The following is a 21,946-nucleotide window of genomic DNA, read 5'->3' as shown; positions in this document are numbered from 1 at the left end:
GAGGCAGAGCATACGCATGGCTCGTAGTAGGTGCTCAGGGCATGTTTTAAGTGGGCCCTCCTAGCAAACTGTGATGTTAATAAAATCTAAAAGATTAAACTCGAAGAAAAAGGCTGTCTTTCAAAGTGTATCATTGTAAGGAAGTCACTTGCCTAGAACCAAACCAAAGATTAGTAAAATGGGGAAAAATAAAGAAACTGGAAAAATCAGAGACAGTTTTCCAACGTCAGAAAGACCTCCTCTAAACTGAATCTGAAAAGAAAGGGGAGCAACCTGAATGAGCCTGAGACACCCATTCTGGTGAGCATGGGCCTGAGGCCAGGGGACCCATGGCTGCCACTGCTGGGAGCCGGAGAAGGACTCGGGAGCCACAGCTGGGTGCTGCGAGGCCGGTGCAGCCAAGGCTATGGCCAAGCTGGGAAGCAGCCTTCTTGTAAGCCCTATCGATCACGCCTCCCCAGAACGCAGCTTCCCCACAGCCTCAGCCCGCAAGCAGGCCAATCTTTCCTACTTTACTCAGCTCCACTCACAGCTGGGTGGCTCACTCTGTTCTGTGTATCTGGAATTTTACTAAGGATGCAGGTTGGTCAGGGGCTGGGCTAGCGAAGCCAGCCTTGTGGATACAAGGAGTCGCTTAATTCATCCACGGGGACTAGCTCAGTGCCCAAGTCCTTTCAAGTGTATAGCATGCATTTATCCTGGAGGGCGAGCTGGCTGGTTACTAAACACACTGACAAGGGTCAAAAGCTGTCCAGGCCCCTGAGTGGCCACTGATTAAATTAACGGTTTCAGCCTAATTAATATTTAGATTCTAATAGGAGGTGGCACTTTGGGCTTGGCTGAACACAAATGGACGGCGGGGCAACAAGCAGGCCAAGTCGCTCCATTGATGAAGCTTGGTGAAAACAGGACATAAAAGCTCCCTTGTGTTTCCACAAACAAAACAAGCAGCCCACAGAGATGAGATGTGGACACTTAGACCTTGTGCTCAGCTCTCAATGGATAGGCCAAGAGGAAAAGGCAAGAAGAGTTGGGAAATGGTTTTGGAATTAGTGAGGCATTTCTTTAAAGAAAACCCATCTGAAGCATTGCTTCTGTGTGTGTGTGTGTGTGTGTGTGTGTGTGTGTGTATCCTTTAAAATCTTAAATACCTTTTATAATATCTCACCGTTGGTCCTGCCAATTTTAATTTCATTCTCCAAACTCTCCTATTGCAAGTGTCTGTTATCCACGGTCTTCCATTAAGCAGCAAGTGGACATTTCCCTGTCCATCAGCATTTTGCTATGGAATATCAGAAACAAGTCCTCCAACCTGTCAGGGAATCCCGGGGGAAACAGTGATGTTAGTTAAATCTCTGTGACTTACCGAGGCCACTGCAATAATCTGACCTCCCTGTGCCCTCCAGTCTGGTGGAGTCTACCCAGGAGTCAGCCCATGTTCCAGCACAGAGGAGAACAGGGGCGGGCTGCCCAGCTCCTCTGGGAGGCTCTGTAAGTAGGCCACTACTGCCCAGGAGCAGGGCCCTGAGAATAGACAGCAGAGGGAGGAATAAGAAAGTAGTACAGATACTGAGTGAAGCAGTGGTTTCAGCCATTGGGAAGAACCAAGCAAGAGCCAGAGAGGTCAGACTCCAAGAGTTTCACACAAGGAATCCCAGTAACTATCTGGAAAGCAAGCCCACCTCCCATGTCTGGATCACCAGCCCCTCCAAACCAGTAATTTTCATTTATAAGTAGGGGTGGGGGAGGGGAGCAAGCACCTGTTACTCAAAATAACTAAAGGGGGAATTTTAAGGGAACAAAGACAGACTCAAGTCATCGATGTAGATCTGCACCTCACCCGACACTTGCCCCAGAGTTCCATCTCGCTTCTGTGGTCAAGTTGATGTCAGAAAGTCACACACTGAACAGGCTACTGCCAAACCGCCATTTCCCTCCAATTACATACCAGCAACACATGCAGCTCACAAGTCTCAGTCTAGGGACAGGATTGTAGGGTTTCACAAGCTTCTGTGAATTTAGCTACTATCATGAGCAAAAATGTTGAAAATTGTTTTAAGAATATGTAATGAACTATTGTAAAAGATGCGCAAATTGAGGTTTAGGGCCCGTGGCCAAAATTCTAAACTAAACCCTCAAAAGAAGGTTTTTGACATCTGCCAGTGAGCCTGAGCAGAGGCAGGGGGCAGCTCCTGTACCCACGGTCACCAGCACCATCGTGGGCTCTTGAGGACTGCTCAAAAATGACTGCATCCCGAAAACCGGTGCTTCTGGTTATCACCGTCTCCCACGCCCACCTCCCTCCCTCTCAGAATCTATTCAGTGTGACTCAACATTATATGGCCACAAAGAGGTGTACAGAGCATTAGAATATATCTGGGCCCATGAAAGCTTCGGGGTGACCCTTTTAGCCAAGACCCACTCCCCCCTGAAAAAAGCCATATGGCATCTAGCAGAAACTCATTTTAAAAAGACTGACCTGTACCTCAGAAATTACAAAATACCACAGAAAGAAGTCAACAGCCCTGATCCGCTTTCATACATTAAGCTACTAAAAGTCCTGTGGCTTTTAGAAAATCATATTGACTGGACTTTCTTCACTGTGATGGAAAAAAAGACTCAATGTACATGTGTAGCAAAAAAAAAAGTTTCGCTTGTATATGACTCAAAATATTCTTGCAGCACATAACATTCCAAGCCATCTCCTTATATGCAAAACAGATTTTTAAAAAAGCAGGAAGACACTGGCAATATTCCTAAATATTTTCTGCAAATGCCATTCATGTTTTATTCCTATTGTGATTCAGATTTTAATCCGTGTCTATAGCATGTTTCTATGGTTGTTTGTATATATATGATAAGTCACTTGTGCTTGGCCTTTTTCTCATTGTAGGAAAAATAAACCTTGAATTTTGTGTAAAAGCAAATATTCTTCAAATGTTCTTCAAATAAGAGGCTATCTCTGAAAAGCAAGTAGCCGATCAGCACTCAAAGCATAACTGTTGTAAAAAGAAGTCATCTACTTAGATAATAAATAAAGCCACTGTGCTCAAAACACGAGGGGAGAGAAGTCTCCACCACCTCGCTCCAGCGGCTCCAGTACCAAGAATCCCCAATAAGCCAGCAGTGTGCAGCCAGGGCTGCTTCAGCGCCCAGAAGTTCCACCATAACCTAAAAGAGCTACAGAGAAAGGGAAAGCGCGCACCCAGCCCAAATTTAACAGAACTAGTTTTGCTTTTATTGATTTTATAAATTCAGTTTTCACTTAAGGAAGACCACTTTAAAAAAAGAAAAAGAAAAGAAACATAAATTCCCTGCAATAATAATCTGCTTAACTCAGTAGGTTCTTTGATACTTTCAAAATATCCAAGTAACACTGTGCACTTGTTCTAAATGTTTATTCTATATCTTTCTGTAAAAGAAGTCAAGATAGCCATGTAACTTAGATGGTTTTTTAATCTGTTGCACAACATTATCAGTATAACAACTCCATTCTAGAGAGGAATCCAGAGCAGGGAAATCAGTAGCCAACTATTCCTGTGGCCAACCTTTCCACAGAGCAGCCTTTGGGCCACACCACCCCTGAAGCTGTCAATACCCACAGAAAGCTCTGGGAGTGCAACTCTGACCACATGTTCAGAATCAGCACTAGAGATTGGCACCCCAGGGAGATGGCATCTGCAGCTTTAAAACACATAAACAAAACCAGTCGAGCTTCAGAGTGAGATTGCAAACCATCACATGAATGACAGCCGGCTGTCAGGTGACCGACCTCTACTGGGCCTGAAGGGAAATCTGTCATTGGGCCCCCCTCGCCCTGGCAAGATAGGGTTTGGTCCTGGAAGTGGGCCAATTGGATCAAAACGTGGTCTGAGTGGAGGGAACTGGCCAGGTGTCTCCCCGGGCCCCGGGATGAGTGAATTGATAGGGTCCCCGACATAGGGAAGTGTTGGTCTTTCGTCGTATTCACCACCGATGATTCCTGGAGGAAGCAGTGAGCTGGGATGGAAGGGGTGCAAGGGGCTGGGATAGAATGGGATGGGGTAGGGCGAGGACGGCAGGAACATCACGTGCCGCCCTCTCTGAGCTTCTTTTCTTTGTTTGTGCCTCTTCCTGTATAACTACAGAAAGAAAAGAGAAAAAAAAAAAAACAAGATATGGTAAGTGGTTTAGATGTTTCCCCAGCAGTCAAGTTGATCAGCGTCCACCTGTCCCTACCCTCCTTCCCACACCATCCAGGCAGACAGCAGTGCGCAGGAGAGCCGGGGCAGCGTGTCTCTGCAGACAGGGCAGCAGCCTCACTCAGCACAGCACCAAGTGAATTCTGCTTGAACACCACTGCAACTGAGCCACTGGGCTAATCTGAGGTCACAGTAAATCCAAAGAGGGCAAGTGAGTGGCATTCTTTTCAGAGCTCCCAGCTGATACGCAAGTGTAGGTTAGCTTTTTGTGAAAATGGGAAATTTAAATATGTGTTTTAAATGTCATGCCACAAAACATAAAGTCAGGTATTGGAAGGATGAGAGGCAGCACTTAATTCATTTTTTTTCACCTAAATTACGTCCCCAATGGACCTCCACTTAAAACACAAAATAAGTGCCTATTTTCGAGTATGGAACATATCCTAAATAATAGTACTGTGTTTTGTACATATTTGAGAACTTTCACTGAATTTTATTCTTCTCTATTCACCACCAATGAGTGGTGAATAGAGAATAATAATAATAGTCCTTCATTCTAAAGAATTTTTCTCAGTCTTATCAAAGTATTTTATAGTAATCACTCGCAAATAAAACAATATCAATATTGTTTGTTCTTTGCACAATACACTATTCGAACTAGCTGAATGGTTAAGGTTATTCCAGGACAACAACTCAAATTTTTTTTTGCAACAAAACAAGAATGTTTTATGTAAAGATGAAAGCAATCTTAGGCTTTTTGTTAAGATTTCTTTTCTGGGGCTAGGATTGTGGCTCAGTGGTAGAGCGCTCCCCTAGCACGGGCAGGACCTGGGTTCGATCCTCAGCACCACATTAAAAAAAAAAAAAAAAAAGGCATTGTGTTGTGTCCATCCACACCTAAAAAATAAATATCTTTTTTTATAAAAAAAATTTCTCTTCTGTATAATTACAGGAACACAAGAACTACATCTAAAGTAAAAGTTAAAAACGTTTTCATTTTTGAAGCTAGGTTTCATTACATCATAATAAAAGTGAAAATATACTCTTGATGCATTAGTTTACTGGTTACTTCTGGATCAAGCACACTGGCCTTGATATTTAAAAATACCTACTTCTTTCCAATCTGTGTCTCGAGCTCTGACAGTACTATCTAGAAAGTAAAACAAAAAATGAAGAATTAAAACACTTCATTCATCTGACATTAAACATCATTTGTTTTTGTCCTAAAGAAACTGAAACTTACCCATTTAGTATAAAGAGGAACATGGGACATTTGCATAACACATCATTCCTTTCCTGAAACTAATTCAAACCCTTTCTCAATAGCACTGGGAGGGCTGTCACTGTGGTAATTCCCACCGGGATCCCAAGGACTCTGGAGGGTCATGTGGCCGCCCCACTCTTCAACCGGTCACATGCACACTGTCCTCTCCAGCCTCATCCAGGTGTGCCAGCTGCTCCCCCTGTCGCACCAAACAAGGTTCCTATCATAATCCTCATTCTTTGCTGCAGGGCAAGCTGATTTAGGCTTTCTTCCATATTTGGGTTAGATTATTTCCTCAACCACAAAGAATGATTTCAACTACCAAAAGTATGAGCACAATTGAGTCTTTTTTGTGTGCTTATATCTTATATGTGACATGAGGACAGAAGAACCCAACCAACTTTAGGACTACGGAAGAGTCTCGATTAAAGATGGTGATGTCTTCTCTACCAATTATTGCAACCACAGAAGTCAGAGTCAAGGCTCCAACTCTGCAACACTTGTCCACAGGGACATGCAGCTGGTGGAGGAGCCTGTGAGTACAATCTGGAAATGAGAGAGCTGGATCCCCCTGGAAACCCAGACTGCAACACGCATGGAAGGGCGTCTGTCCTTTGTTGCATGTCACAACCTGCGATCCTTATCCACTCTCCAGATGTGCTCATCACTTTGTCTTTATTTTTTTATTAAAATATTTTTTAAAACTTTTAAAAATGATATTTGCTGACAATTATGACAAAATAGCATTTTAGACTTTAGATTCAGAAGAGTAGGTAACAGGGAGAAGGAAAAGAGTAGGTGACAGGGAGAAGGAAAAGGAACAAACCAGAGCACGCACACTGTCCACATTTTGAAGTTTTAAAAGAAAAAAACCAAAAATTTTAATAGTCCAAATGACTACACATGGTATCCTGCTTTTAAAAAAAGGCTTCTAGCCCCAGATGTTTAGTTGCTGAGATGACATGCTAAATCTTATCATCCATTTTTATTATATGAACCACAAGGTATATTTTGCACTGCAACAGAGACTACACCTACAAAAACATAACTAAATAGGAGTCTATTTCTATTATAAACAGATACTGTTTATAAAAAATAAATACTGATTTTTCTATTGTGGCTTTGCTTTGTTTTGGTGCGTGTGTTTCTGTAAATGACATTAAGCTGACATCATGACTCCCTCGAGGGCCAAACAGTTTGAAAGACACCCACATGCAGTAACACACTGAGAGGCAGCAGAAAGCAGGGCCACGAGCCGGCTTTCGGCCTTGACCTGGTAAACAGATTCTAATGTCATAGCCACCACCAAAATGATCACCAGGTCACCTCAGTGTGACCAAATGGACCTGACACTGCCCTAGCGTGTCAATGGTGAGCAGCTCCCTAACTACAAACAGGCCTCAACCACTGACTGGGTAAGAAGCGCAGCTCATTTCCAAGTCGCTGAGGGGGGCTTTAGAGAAAAGTCAGAGAATAAACCTGTCTTACTTTCACTTCTCTATCCTCAAATAATACACTAAGTCTAAGGGGTTATTTGTGTTGCCGAGAACACAAAAATGAGTGGAAAGAGTTTCTGGAACACAGGCAAAGACCTAGGATCTCTTTATGCTAAGGGTGTTCCTTATCATTCGCAACTCAAAAAAAAAAAAAAAATCTGGCAAAGCCAAGTACCCTTGGCCCTGACAGACAGAGTGAGAAAGACCCTCTTCCTAAGCTAACAGGGCCACACAGAAATCACCTCGAAAGTCCCGCAGGTACAGACACCTCCACAGCAGCGGGTCACTTGAAGCAATAAAGAGGTCCCGACAGACTGCAGACAGACACAACACAGAGCGAACATCCAGGAGTCGGAAGATCCGCAGCTTCAGTTCCAATGGGAGGACCACCAACCCGAACACATCTGGAAGGTTCAGGGCTAAAAGAGAAGAGAGAAGCAGCAGGTACACTGAGTCAAGGGCAACCAGGTTTTCCCCACACAAAAGCTGCCACCTGTTCCTTTCTAAAGCAGTGACAGACTAGATAGTCTCGATTATCCCAGTACGCATCCTCCACACACATCTTTAACCCCACCTGACTCTTACCACAAACTCACACAACTCTAGGCCCCTCACTTCCTTTACATTTTGCAGAAAGACATATACTTTTTAATACAGATTAAATAAATAACAGGGTCAACTGCTAAATACTTGCCACTGGCTTATTCTGCCTCCAGCAATATTCACTGCAATAAAATTAAGGTTCCCCCCACCCCCGCCACCCCTGCCACCCCTGCCTTTTACCAGCTCTGTGCCTTAGGACAAGTGAAACTAACTCAATTTCCTGTACAGTGGGTTGGTAGTATTACCTAGCACCTACCTTTCCATGTTGTGAAAATTAAATGCATAAACAGCACCATGTTTAGAAAACATTTGGTATATCACAAGCACTCAAGAGTTAGAAATAACTATTATCTGACATTTAGCAGGTTAAAGAAAAAGGAAGATAAATTCAGAAGCAAAGCCAAGAAAGGAAAACAAAGAAGAATATGTACCAATGTCAAAAGAAAATTATTTTTTTTAATTACAAATCAAGTATCTTTCATTTGAAATGCTTGGGACTGGAAGTGTTTTAGAATTCAGTTTTTTGGATCCTAGAATATTTGCACAAACTTCACCGATCAAGCATCCCTACTCCAAAAATCCAAAATCCAAAACCTTTTGAAGGTCTTGTTTCCAATTTTTGAGTATTTCAGATTTCAACTTTCAGACCGGGGATGTTCAACCTATACTAGCTCCTCTGCAATATTTACAATGCTAGTCTGCACTAGCAAAGAAAACAAAAAACCCAACAAACAAGAGTTTTCAAATTCAAGGCACTCCCCTTCTCCCTTCACCAACTAAAGAAGAAAATAATAGCCAGGGCACCATGCAGCTTGAAATCAAAAATATTTATTTCTCAACATATAAATAGTACATAAAGCTTACGTATCTGTATGTGCAAGTCCAAAACTCCTTACCAGCTGAAGGACTGTGGTAAATCGTATGCTGGTTCTCAACAACTTCCCACCCGTGATTAGACTTCCTTGGGCCCCTACTATCAGGTTTGGCCCCTTTTGACTTACTCTGTCCAGTGATATGTGAGCGGAAGTGACCCTTCATTTCTGGGCCAAAGCTTTAAGATCCCACACAGTGTTGGGCCACTGCTCACTGTTCCCACTGCCCCAGGGAGAGCATGTCCTGGCTAAAGACCACGCCTTGAGAGAAAGCAAACCACACACCACTTGCACACGACTGACAAAAATGCTCGCTTTAAGTGAGTAAGAGTTTTAAAATATTTCTTACTGCAACACAAATAAGAGAAAACGAGTAACAAGGCTTTTGACTGAACTATAAATCTCACAGAATCACGATACTGTCATCCATAAAAAGTAGGTGTAATAAAATCTACTTCAATGTTACTAGCACTAAATATCTACCAGCTTGTAAACATCTGACGAAGTGCTAGACAGAGTCCCCAGTCAATGTTGGCTTAAGAAACAAAAACAAAACACTTAGGCCCAATGTACAAGCTATTTATTAATGTTATTTGTGTGTTTCCTGAACACTTTTGGGGATCTGTGCTAAACCATGGAATGTCAAAGTGAGTAAGACTTATCCCTACTTTCCATTCACAACCTTACAAGGAAAGAAATCACACAATTACGACACACTGTAAAAAGCTACAATAAGAAAACAGACAAAATGCTACGAAAATACACACAAAGGATGTGATACCACTGAAGAAGTATACTGAAGCCCAGTCTTAAGAGAAACTTTCAGTAGGAGAAAAGAGAGAAGGGAGACATCAGAGTCACCAAGCATACCACGTCCCCTGACTGCTGTTCCCAGCCTTAAACTGGGGCGACTCCTCACCGCTCCTCACCTTGCCTGGTGACAGCCAGAAGAGGGTACACCAGCTGGTCTTTGAAGAGGCGGGACAGCTTCTGAAGGTCTTTGTACACTTTGGCTGCATTTTCCCCTAGAAGATTTTTAGAAAATAAAAATCAAAACACAAAAAGTGTTTTCAAGTGGAAAAACTTGAAATGACGTCTGTCTTCTGTATCTACCAAATCAAGGTGGTAAACAATATTCATAAGTAATTCCTACACAGATAAACAGCAACCAAAGTCCCTAGTTGAGAAAGAGGCAGAGTGCATGACTGATTAAAATAGATCGCAGAGGTAAAGCTAAAATTCCCAAATCAAATCCCCAGAGCTGTGCCCAGCTCACTATTCCTAGGCTATGACCACAGAGAAAACTGCTGTGTGAGATTCACACATAAAGCAGGGATTTCCAGACTGTCCACCAATCCATCCTAGACCCTGGACCACAGCAGGGAATTGCTCTGATGGAGCTCAGAGCTTAGTAAAATAACAGTATTTATCCCATGATGACTGGGTATCAGCAGTGCCAAGCATTTTTTTTTTGAGCCTTTCTCGCATCAGCAATTCTCCCCTAAGAAAAAGACAGATACTATTATTCCCATTTTAAAAATAGAACAAAGTACAATGAGCATGTCCACAGCCCCACAGTGAGTGACAGAGCAGGGAGAGTACAAACCCAAGGGTGTCTAGTTCCACAGAATTTACCCCATGGACCCACAGAACTGGCATCCCCCAGGCAATGTCAGTCCTGCCCAATCAGAACCCGCATTTCAATAAGATCCCAGGGGATCCACAAGTACAGTACGGTGTGGAAGCACACCAAACTGCCCCGAGGTTCCCACTCTACTTCTGCCATTTACCAAGTGTACAACTTGGAACAAATTACCTACCTATCAAACTCTCACCTGTTTAAGGAAGAGACCACCACTACCTGGGAAGAGTTGTTAAAATGGAAAGCTCCACACACAGTGCATAGTACACCAACAGCACCTGTCTTTCCTATCCCCACATCCCCTCCCCTCCCCTCCCATCACTTCCCTCTACCTAATCTGAGGTAACACTATTCTTCCCTAGTGCCCCCCCCCCCTTATTGTGAATTAGCATCCGCATATTAGAGAAAACATTCAGCCTTTGGCTTTGTGGGATTAGCTTATTTTGAACATTATCTTTCTAGGTTTTTCTAAAGTGAACTTCTCAAAGCTTTACCCATGTCAAGTCACAGTTACATCACCTGGCTCCTCTGTGCAAATGAAGGACTCTGGCAGCAGCTGCAATCTTTTCACACTTCGAATCTCACTGTTGATTTTTAGTGTAGCTATAAATAAGCAAAAGAAATATGATTTTTAAATGTCACTTTATCAATCACCTTCCTTTTTTTAGGACAGGCCTGCATTTCCTTGCCCACAAGCACTAAGGACACATTATATAAAACAAACTGCTCTACACCTATTTCTTTCTCCCACTGCAAGGTCAAAAGTGTAAACCTGCATGAAGTGAATTCACCCTCATACACCACCTTTTAAAACTACAGTAAGCATCTTTATATACAGCCCACTAAGAATCACCAACAGCCGCTCATTAGCAATTGAGAGATATGCAACAAGGTCAATAGGAGAAAGCCAAACACAATTAAACCATTATTTTTAATGCAGTCACTAAAAACAACATTCTTCTTTTTTTAAAATTTAATCCTTGGCAATGGTTCTATCCTTGTTCATTAAAAGAATCCTGCTAGTTTTCACAGCATCATCACACTCTAGGCCCAAGGGACCAATATTCTTGACATCACCACAGGGTTCAATTTTAATCGTGCATACAAAGGCGCAATTCATCTACATCATGAAAGAGCCAGTGATGTGTTTACGCACACGTGCACCAAGCAGGCTGCCCTGGGTGAGGAGAGACTTAAGGACACTGTTCCTTTTCAAAGTACCAAGCCTGGAATGGCTGGCTGCCACACAAGCCTTCAAGTAGCCAATTGCCAAGAACAGTGAAGGCACAAAACATCGGAAAATGAAAATAATCATAAATGAAGAAATCAGAGGTTATTATATGCATGTCATTAAGTGCTTTCTTAAGAAATTGAGGCAAAAATTACAACTTCACATTAACTACTTGGTAACTTTAACCGAGATGTGCACAGCAGAACATTTAGATAAAGGCAGAAGCTACTGATGCTCTGCGAGTAAGAATGTCAAACTAAAAGCTCCACAGGCCAACTGTGAAGACCAACTGTGAAGAATTGTTGACAAAGTGCTGATGGTCATCCTAATGCCTACATTTTTTTCAAACACAGGAAACAAATAAAAATGCTGTCATTCCAATCTTACATGCCATCTTAACCAGCTAAAAGGACTAACCTCAAAAAGAAAACAGAATAAAAGTAAAAAATCCTGGTCACTCAAATGAACCCCCAGATTGTGTGATAATGAGACAATCCCAGAGAACACTGGAAGCCGGTATGGACCCGCGTGGCATGCAAGCTAAAATGAAATACAAGAAGGAATGTACTGTCTCTCAGTGAGATTTCTCAATGAAAGAGGAGAATTTTTTTTAAATTGTTCATTCAGAATAACTTTCATGGGGAAAAGGGAAGGAAAAACATACACACTAAGGTCTCAGAACCCTTAGCAGTGTTTCTATGCATTGCTGGTCACACAGATGCCAAACTGCGTGAAGAGGGGCCTCAGCCCAATCTCACCATCCTATTTCAAAACTTTCATTAAAAATATAAAATAAAGCCATATGTGACAAGCATAAAAAAAGAAAAATATTCTTGGAAGAGTTCATATGACTCATCTTACTCCTGTTATCACAGCTGCTCCCAAAACAAAGGTGAAGATATCAAAAGAGCATGGCTGCCCGGAGACTGAAGGCTGCTGGCCTACACATGAATCTTAGGTTCTATAATCTCTCAGACACATGTTGTCGTTGGTCTAGAAACTAAAGAAAGTTGAGAGATTCAATTACATCATGATCACCAATCACTGAAGTGACTCAGAAGAGAAACACACTAAGTTCCTAAGCTCTGTACTTAATTCATGAACCAGTAACCATGACTGTGCCATCCAGGTACCATTGACGATGACCAGGTTTCCCAAAGGCACGCAGGTGAGTGCCGCAGAGCCACCCTCACAGAGAGGGTGTGTGTACTGCAGCCTGTACACACCGCTCGACTTCCACTTCTCTGGCATGGACACAGCTTTGGCTTCAGTCCCCTGAGGAATGAAATAAAAGGAAAATGAACAATGAAGAAAAGCATTACTCTCAAAAAAATTAAAGATCTAAAAGACCCCTAACTTGTTTAAAAATGAGCCTTCCTTACAGCTCCCTTAATAAAATGTGCCCCCCATCAGTAATCCTGCCATTAATGAAGAACAGAAATTTTCTATTAAAATTTTTGTTTGAATAGGTAAAATAATATCATAGAAATAAGGGTTAATTTCTTCAAAGACACTTCTCCCTTCAGCAAAGCAGGCATTATTCAAGATCCCATCTTCAAATATCGCTTTCTTTGTAAAGCCCTTTTCAAAACACCTGTCATTCCCTCACATACTGTTTGTATTTTTATATAGTTATATTATGTTCTCAATTTATTTGTTATTTATATTATAATTCCTTTTATTTATCTCTTTCATCTATTTATGGACTTGAGCACAAGGGTGTTCAATATTTTGATTTTCTAATTCCTGGCCCAGTACACAGCACACCACGTGTGTGAAGGGTCTGTGAATGACCACACCTTGAAACCCACCACGTGGCCCACGGGCCAGCAGCCTGGACATGTGCAGGAGTATGTAAGCTCAAACTCCACCCTTGATTTACTGAGTCAGAATATGTGTTCTAATGGGATCCCAGACATTCTTTAGCACATTAAAGTTTGAGAAGCTCTACTTTAAAATGTTTTCCTCTGTGATCCCTGGCATCCCGTATACATCATGTCTCTCTAAAACTTAACCCAGACCATATTACAGTTTATATGCTTGCTTATCTCTGCCACTTGCAGACTCTGAGAAACTTGCAAATAGGAATCACCCACTTGTATGAGCAATCAGAGAGCAGGGACAAAGCCTGCACCTGACATCAGTAGATGCTTATCGGTTAACAAATGGGATGAGAGAATACAGATAAGCAACTACAACATAAGAACAATGTCTCTCTTCCTAACTCAGTCGTATTAAATTACTGGCATTTCATAAAGCCATTAACATAAAAAATAACCAGCTGTCTAGGCACACCCAACCCACACTCAGTGCCCCACTTAATCTACATATTATCATACATAATGTTTTGTCTCTTTTAAACTATAGTTACCATTACCCTCTGCAATATTAAATACTGAAAAAAAATACTGAAAAAAATGAAGAATCAAAAAAAAATAGGAAGGAAAAGAGGGAAGGGCACATTTACTGAATGCCTATCACTGTGTTCGACAATTATGTTCAATATCCAACCCCATTAAATAAAGAAGCCTGAACACTACAACACCCTGGTGACGTTTACTGATGCAGAGGACACACACCCATGAGGTGTGTGGGTGCTGCTAGTGGCACCTACCTGAGGTATGTACCCTGACTCCAACATGAGGAGATGGACCAACACTATCAAGGCATCGCTGGCATTAGAACAACTGGCTGACTGGTACAAGGTCTCTAAGGAATGTGGCACCTGCCCTTCCGTGGCTTCGCTGCAGAGCATGGGTTCTGAGGGACAGAAGCCTGAGCCCTCCTCCATATCCACGACATCTTGGGTTGACTCAGCTTCAAAGGCTTGACTAGGCCCTGACTGAAGAGGATAAGGAAAAAGAATTCATTCAAAATACTTATCTTTATACAGTACACTGTGCATCCTAGGCTCAAAGCCAAAGCACAACACTGGGTTTAGAAACAGATGACATTTTAAGGGAGCCCTCATGAAGAAGTGAGCCTGGAACCTAACCTTCACCCCAGGTCCTGTGACTCCAATAATTCTGGCTGACATGCCAAAGACACCCTAGAAGTCATCCTTGCGTCCTCCCTCCACCTCACTAACCCACCCCAAACCAGTATACTCACTGTGAGCAGCTCCACGAACTGCCCCTCTCACTCCACTGGAACATCCTCTCATTCTTGTCTCAGGACTTCCAGCAGCTTCCTCCTGCCTCCACCTTCTGTCTTCTAGTACATTCTACCCACTGCTGCCAGTTTCTTGGCCATTAAAAATCCAATCATGTCCTATGTCCCAGTTTAAAGCTCACCAGTATTTCCCCAAAACAGGCACCAGAATTTCCCTCTATCATGCCTTAGTTGGTGCCCCTTGACATTTGTTTAGGAAAAAAGTCAGTGCACAATCAAATAAGTATGGAAAATGCTCCAAGCTACAGTCAGCTAACCTCACTCACCATATTCATAAAACACAACAGTATTATAAAAGCTCTGAGAAGTCTAAAAATAACAGCAATTTAACATTTAACCAAGACACACTATCCTTCCTCAATATCCCTGTGACACTTAAAATCCCATCAAACATGCTTTTCATAGAGGACACACAGAGAAATGCAAGTCTACAAAAATTAAATCAAAATTCCTAAACTCTTTAGCAAAGAAGGCCCTTCATCCCCTGCTCCATCACCCATCCTGCATTCACTTTCTTCTAGGATCAGACCACAAGTCACCCATTATGTAACCCCAACACAGTACCTGACACATAGTAATATACTCAATAAATGCCTGTCAAACAGATGTTAGAGGATAACATCTCACAACTGCATAATGTTTTTGATTTCAAAGTGTTTTCTCATTTGTGCCTTACAATGATCCTATAAATTAGGCAAGACAGATGATAATGCCTTTTTATAGATGATATAATGCAGAAATATAATATAACACAATCAAGGTAGCCAGCTAATAAAAATTTGAAACTAACCCACATCCCCAGACTCACTAAGGCTCTTATATGCAATACATACTTCAATAAAACCAATTTATCATATTAAATTCTGTTCAGAAATCTCATTTCCTAGGCTTGTGCTCAATTCTAAATGCAAATAAGATTTCTTCTTTTTCAGTTTACATTTGCATTAAAGGGCATAGTGTGAGTGAAAGACTGGAGGAATATAAGGAGCCAGAGTGACAGCCATTATTCCAAAATCTCTGAGGATCTAAGCCCTACTGTGGAACGATCCAAATCCACTTGCTGAAGCCTAGAGGCCAATGACAATTCACACTGTCTACATAAAACATATGCACAAAACCATGTCTGGGATTTTTTTTTTTTTCTTTCTTTCTTTTTCTTTTTCTTTTTTTTTTTTTTTTTTTTGAGCAAACAGAAACCACTTAACATGAAGCTGAAAAATAAGAGCTTATTTTTAACATAATGTCTAACTTTGGGCCACTTACTACTCACAGTATTGTGAGACAGAATATATTTGGAAAATTAACAAAGGGTTACACTAAGCTGAAAACTACATGTGAGAGATCTGAATTCCCCACGGGCTTATCAGCCTGACTCCTAACTCCTCACTCCTAACTGCCATCCTCTGAGCCATTGTGATAGGAGTTTTATCATGTCCCTCCCATGGGTGGACATGAAGAAAACACTGACACCACTCTACACAGACCATTTTGCCACAGATCATTTACAAGACACAAAAAGCAGTAACCAAATTGCATTAGAACAGCATTCAGCTCTGATATGTATTATCCCCGTTTCTCATTAAAGACCAGGAACTGGATGAATGACCAAATGCAATGAACTGAGGAATTAATTTATATTAATTTATAAAATTCACCTCCTTTGGTTTCAAGTTTTACTCATCTGTGTTACTTCCCTTTTTAATGTTCCCTTCCACATTTACTTAGCAGATCATACTGCTTCAAGGACTTAAAGCATCAAGCTCAGTTTTCTTGCTACAATTTTACAGTTACCCTATACAAACCTTAGAATACAAAATAATGTGATTTTAAGAAATTACTAGCTTGTGGCAACATTAATTTGACAAAAATTTTCAAAGGGAAAGTAGTAACTATCACATATCCTATAAAAATGAACTATTTTAAAAAGTTCACAGAAGTTAAAGGGAACTGCCCTTCTACTAAAGTTATCTCTGAGTGAGTCTATCAGCAAAAAAAAAAAAAAAAAGACTCAGAAATGTAATTTAAGTATGTAGCTAAATATCCTTACTCATTCCCCCAGATTACCTGTATAAGGCAGAAATAACTCTTCTAAAATAAACTGATATCCAAACAACTGGACACAGATGATTTTCCTAATTCAGAACATTACATATCCTTGGAATAGAACAGAGAAGAAAAACTGGGCACCCTAAGCTTAGAGACAGTGACAGAAACCAAAGGATAATTGATCTGAAGGAGTAAGTACTTGAGCAAAATACATGGAGCAAAGCTAGGTACTTCAGAATGCCAGCCCAACATTGGTCCAGGTTTTTAGAAGTTAAAAAGAAAATGTTCTATGAGAACGTGATTTGCAACAGACCGATGCCAACTACACCCACTAGCACAGAAGTTAGCTGAGGCGTCAACGACTTATCAACTACTTTATTCTCTTTGTCTTTTATACTCACCATACTGTCGTCATTCCAGACATCAGATTGGGCTGCCTGTCCTTGGAATGAATCATTCCGTTGTTCATCAGGTACGCTGGCCTGACTGGAGCTGGCGGCCAAAGAGGGTTGGTCATTATTCTGGAGTGAGGAATGCTCTGAATCTGTGGATGAAGGTAAGTTAGGTGCTGGCATGGCATCTTCAAGAATCAAACATATCAAGTCCCCAGAAACAATCCCATACGAAGCCAAGGTCTCTTCATCTCCAGTGAGGGCATCCTTGTTGTTCAATGTAATTGCAAATCGGGTATCAGAACTGCCAAGAAAGACGGATAAGGATAGTAAGAGCTACCTATTACCACCACCCTAAATGATACATCTGGAATATATATAAGTTACACAGCATGACTCTAGGTTATAGATTTCTAAGGGCTAAAACTTAAGCCTACTTCCCTATCATCAATACATGTTTTCAACAATTCTAAGATACATAGTTTTTTATATTTTGACATCTTTGAAATTGGGATGCTTCTCAAAAGCAATGACATACTAGTTTAATTCACAGCATTTTCCCCTTAGTGTTAAGTAAAGCAATGTGTCTTACAATTGGCTACAAATAAATTCAATGAAATACTCTAAAACATAAATGAGATCACATCATTCCTCTGCTTAAAACCCTCCAATGGTTCCGACCTGAACTTGAATGGAATCCTCACCATGGCTTCCAAACCCCCCCACCACCACCACCATCACACCTGTGCCATTCATTCTCTCTCTCACTGGGCTCTGTCAAAGATTCCACCCAGCCACTCAGAAGAGTAGATCAACTCACTGCAGCCTTTGGGCCTCTGGTTAGCTTTTCCAGATCTTAAAATGACTGACTCCTTCTCATCACTAAGGGCTCAGCTCAAAGGTCACTTCAGAAAAGCCTTCCACCCAGTCTACAGCACTCTCTATTTCATTCTCAAGTTTTATTTTTACTGCAACACCACTGTATAAAAACAAGGCCTTTACTTGTCTATCTTCTGTTTTCCCCACACCTACCACTAGAACTTAAGTTTCAGAAGATCAGGGATCGTTTTTGGTTTTGTTTTGTTTTGTTTTTCCCATGTCAGACGTGTTAACAGCCCAACTTCGTAACAGGCTTAGAGGGAGGCACATTTCACACAACAGCATGAACACCCAATCACCACGCTTATGAACTAAAAAGGATCCAGATCAGGGATCTCCTGTATCTGGTTTGAAATTGTACGTCCAGCTCTTGGCAAATAAAGTATTTATGGAATGGACACATCACCAAACATGAGTTTGGAAGACTGGGATGATGATAAAAATATGGCTGCCTATTCAATGTGCTTACAGAACAATATGCTTACACTGATACCAAAATACCAAACCATGCCCCAAATGTTCATAACCATAAAAAGTTAGATGAATGTATGTAAATAACTGGTTACAAATCCATCCTTCTACTGATATAAAGTACAGGTTCAGGGCTGGGGTTCTGGCTCAGTGGTGGAGCACTTGCCTAGCACATTATGAGGCACTGGGTTTAATCCTCAGCACCACATAAAAATAAATTAAAAAAAAATAAAGGTATTTTGTCCAACTACAACTAAATATATATATATTTTTTTTAAATAAAGACAAGGTTCACCCTTCCTACTGATAATCAGCAAAAAAGTCTTTTTATATGGAATACAGCCAAACCCAAAAACCACTATTACTCAAGATAAGAACTCCAAGCACAAAGCAATGAACACCTCTCCATTCTGCATAACAGACTGTTAGACCTGGGAAGAATACCATTGTTTTTTATCACACAGTGGTGAGGCATAATTACCAAAGCATTATAAAACATTTTATAAGTCATTTACACTTAGCAATGATATTTTGATTAATTTTTGGAGAGGTTAACAGAAGATGTACTCCTCTGAAAATCAAGTTCTATGTTTTTCTTAAAATTCTATGTGTTGAAAAGTTGCTCCAAAGTAATTCATTTTTTTTCTTTCATATACATTTTCTTCTCACCAATTAGAGCATCTTGATAGAGAAATTACTAAAGTAGAAACTATTCCTGTTCATTAGAACACAAGTGGCTCTGCTTTTTTTAAATGCTTTAATAAACAAAAAGTTGAAAAGCTGCAAGCTGCCTATGAAACATCATTCCAACTTTGACAAAAAAAAAAACACCTCAAATGAATAATGTGTTGCATTAGTCAATGCAAAATGGTGAGTTTTTTTTTACAAGCAGTATCTAGTACAATGTACATTTAAATACCTATTTGTAGAAAATGGTTTGCCTAATAAAAATGTCAATTTTCCTTCCCACTCTAGAAAAAGGGAAGAACTACTGCTAAAGTTATATGTAGTCTTCCAAGATTCTATTTTCTGAAACTGAGGCGGGGATTAACTTTAGCAGAAAAATGAAACTCCAGAAACTCCAGGCTTTTAAAAAATATTTTATAGTAATTCTAAGCCCACTTGCTCAGTAAAGACACTTTAAAATAATCATGTCATATTTTTATCAAATGAACACATTATTAACAAATGAATACTTTCAAAAGAATGAATTTAGTTTCACAAACTGAAACTTAAATTCCTGGCAGTTAACCAGCCTCAACTGCAAAAACAAACCTGAAAGAGAAACTAACTTGGGTTCTTGTGCAAGCAGTCATATCCTTTTAGGCTACGCATCCTTTTAAGACTATCCTGCCTATTTAAAAAATAACAAAACATGTATATCTATACATATACATGTAGGTACACACACACCTTCAAGAGAACTTCAAAAATGCTTGGTGGGGGATTGATGCCAGCACATACACTTAGGCTTGACCCCAAGCAGTAGCAATAAACATATCATTTACTATAATGTTTCAAAGAAGTTATGATAATACCTCATTTTTGTCTTTTTTTTAATCTTTTTAATCTGAAAAAATTAAAAGGATGAGAAATCCATAATGTGGCCTCATTTTACTAAACTCCCTACAACTAAAGTGCAAGTCTGTACAATTCTTATAAAAGGTTTTTATACTCTTCAAAAGGTTTTCTTTTGAAAAATTCGCCTAAAAAGCCCCAGCGAATACTTTTTTCTGGGCACAATAAAATTTCAAATTCACAAGTCCTGTATTTGAAGAGAGGCCATCCTTACACCGCCCTCTCTACCCCGAGATTATTATTCCCAGACCTATCCTCCAAGGACACAAAGCAGCTTCATCTTCATCCCCATTAACTTCATGTCAATTTTGATCTTTCTCAACCTCTCGGCCCCAAATTTCAAGTTCCCCGAGGTCAAGGCCAACGTTTACCTCCATGTAAGGAGGAGGGAAAAAAAAAAAAAAAAAAAGTGCATCACGCCCAGGAAAACTCACAGACCTGAATCCCACCTGCACCTTCCCTGGCTAAAGTGCAGGGGGAGTCAGAGCCCGCCGACGCGGCACCTGCGCACTCAACAGGCTTAACACTACGGTCGCCCTGCAGCGGGGGACGAGCGCCGGGCGGCACCGACCGGGACCGGACTGTTCACTTTGGGCGCAGAACTTTGCGAACTTTTCCACTGAACTCCTCCAGCAGCTCAGGAGGACTCGGGCTAACGGGAGGGTGGCGCCTCGAGTCCCGCAAGCCGCGTGCCCGCCCTGCGGTCCCGCTCCCGGTTCCGCTCCGCGGACGCCGCCGGCTACTCACCCGGGAGGGGACCGGCGCCCCCGGGAGGCTGGGCCATGATCCCCGAGCGACCGGGCGCGCAGCGGCCCAGCGCCCCGCCGGCCTCGCGCGTCACAGTCACGGGTCCCCCGGGCGGCGACGCCCCGAGAGCCAGCCCCCACGTGACCGCCCGGTCCGGCGCCCGCGGGCCGCCCGGCCACGCCCGCCCCGCGCTACTCCCGCAGGGCGCCCGCCTACCTGTACCCCAAGGTGGGCAGCAGGGCCTGGCTCAGGTGCGCGCGCAGCTGCCCCAGCGTCGGCTCTGCCTCGGGCACGTCCAGCGGCCGCGTCCGCTTCTCAAGCCGCACTCGCAGCTTCATGGCGGCGGCGGTCCCGCTGCGGCCGCGGGGCTTTGGGCGGCGGCGACCGCCGCAGCTGACTGGGGGTGCTCAGGTGCAGCGGGCGCAGGCCGCTCCTCCCGCCGCGTCTCTGGAACGCCCGCTCTCAGCCGCTCCCGTCAGGGCGCCCCCTGGAGCCCGCGCCGCCAGCCTGCCGCGGGGCCCCTGCAATCGATGGCTCGGCGCGCGACGACGCTGTCTGGGCCGCGGAGCGCACTGCGCAGGCGCAGAGTCCGCCGCAGCTAGGGGCCGTCTACAAGCTTCTGCTGCGCTGTGGCTGGAGGGACGTTGTCGCCGGAAAGGATGCTGCGGTCTGCACCGCTCACCAGTCCCCGGGGACCAGGTCCTACCCCGTGTCCCGTGGCACTGCTCTCAGAAGCGTGAGGTTGAGTGCAGCTCCGGGTGTGTCCTGTTGCAGGACGTAAAACACCGTGGTCGCTGCTCTGGTTGGACCGTGCGTTAGTCATCTGTTGCTGCTTGACAGTCGCCCCCCAGGTCTTACTAGCTGAAGCAGCAAACGTTTGTTGTCCCACGGGTTCTGTAGTTCAGGAATTTGGGGGTGGTGTGGCTGTCTAGTGCTGTTTCAAGGTCTCGTGCGATTACGGTGAAGATGTAGGCCAGGGCTGCTGTCATCTGAGAATTGGAACTTGGGCCGCAGGATCAGCTTCTGAGATGCCTCGCTCACAGGACTGTTGGCAGGAGACCCGTTTTCACCACATGCATCACCCCCGATGGCTGTTTGAGTGTCCCTAGAGCATGGCAGCTGGCTTCCCTCAGAGCAAGTGACCCAAGAGAGAAACCAAAACAAAAGCCACAATGTCTTTTATGGGCTAGCCTCAAGTCACCATTGCTTCTGTCATAGCCAAATCAGCCCTTTAGTGTGAGAGCCAAAGGCATGATTAGCCATAGATGGGTCACTGGGGGCCATCCTGGAGTCTGGCTATACTTAGAGGGTCAACTTAGATGAGGAGATTATCAGATTTCATCCGTGTTCTCAGAACCATTGTCCAAGTCTTC

At 42.6% G+C, this 21,946-nt stretch overlaps 1 protein-coding gene and 1 non-coding gene across 5 annotated transcripts; both read right to left on the bottom strand.

Annotated features, from left to right (window-relative positions):
* Positions 1-3,381: 3,381 nt before the first annotated feature.
* Positions 3,382-21,035, bottom strand: Fbxo7 (F-box protein 7). 4 transcript variants are annotated; one of them, XM_076855078.2, is made up of 9 exons: positions 20,790-21,035; positions 16,908-17,202; positions 13,904-14,131; positions 12,423-12,564; positions 10,578-10,661; positions 9,346-9,441; positions 7,184-7,360; positions 5,294-5,331; positions 3,382-4,121 (listed from the first exon to the last, which is right to left on the bottom strand). In XM_076855078.2, exons 1-9 carry the CDS (start codon positions 20,909-20,911, stop codon positions 3,738-3,740), a joined length of 1,566 nt encoding a protein of 521 aa, XP_076711193.2. In that variant the 5' UTR covers positions 20,912-21,035; the 3' UTR covers positions 3,382-3,737. The 4 variants fall into 4 exon arrangements, with proteins under 4 accessions (XP_076711193.2, XP_076711194.2, XP_076711195.2 ...); XM_076855079.2 differs by having other exon boundaries at positions 16,908-16,998; XM_076855080.2 differs by lacking the exon at positions 20,790-21,035 and adding an exon at positions 20,574-20,678 and having other exon boundaries at positions 16,908-17,050.
* On the bottom strand, positions 17,996-18,099 carry LOC143398753 (small nucleolar RNA U13). The gene has a single exon (XR_013091346.1). It is a non-coding gene; the product is annotated as a small nucleolar RNA U13 (small nucleolar RNA).
* Positions 21,036-21,946: the final 911 nt, after the last annotated feature.

The sequence above is a fragment of the Callospermophilus lateralis genome, chromosome 4, assembly GCF_048772815.1.
Source record: "Callospermophilus lateralis isolate mCalLat2 chromosome 4, mCalLat2.hap1, whole genome shotgun sequence".
NCBI classification, from domain to species: Eukaryota; Metazoa; Chordata; class Mammalia; order Rodentia; family Sciuridae; genus Callospermophilus; species Callospermophilus lateralis.
This window is presented reverse-complemented; position numbering and strand designations above follow the sequence as displayed.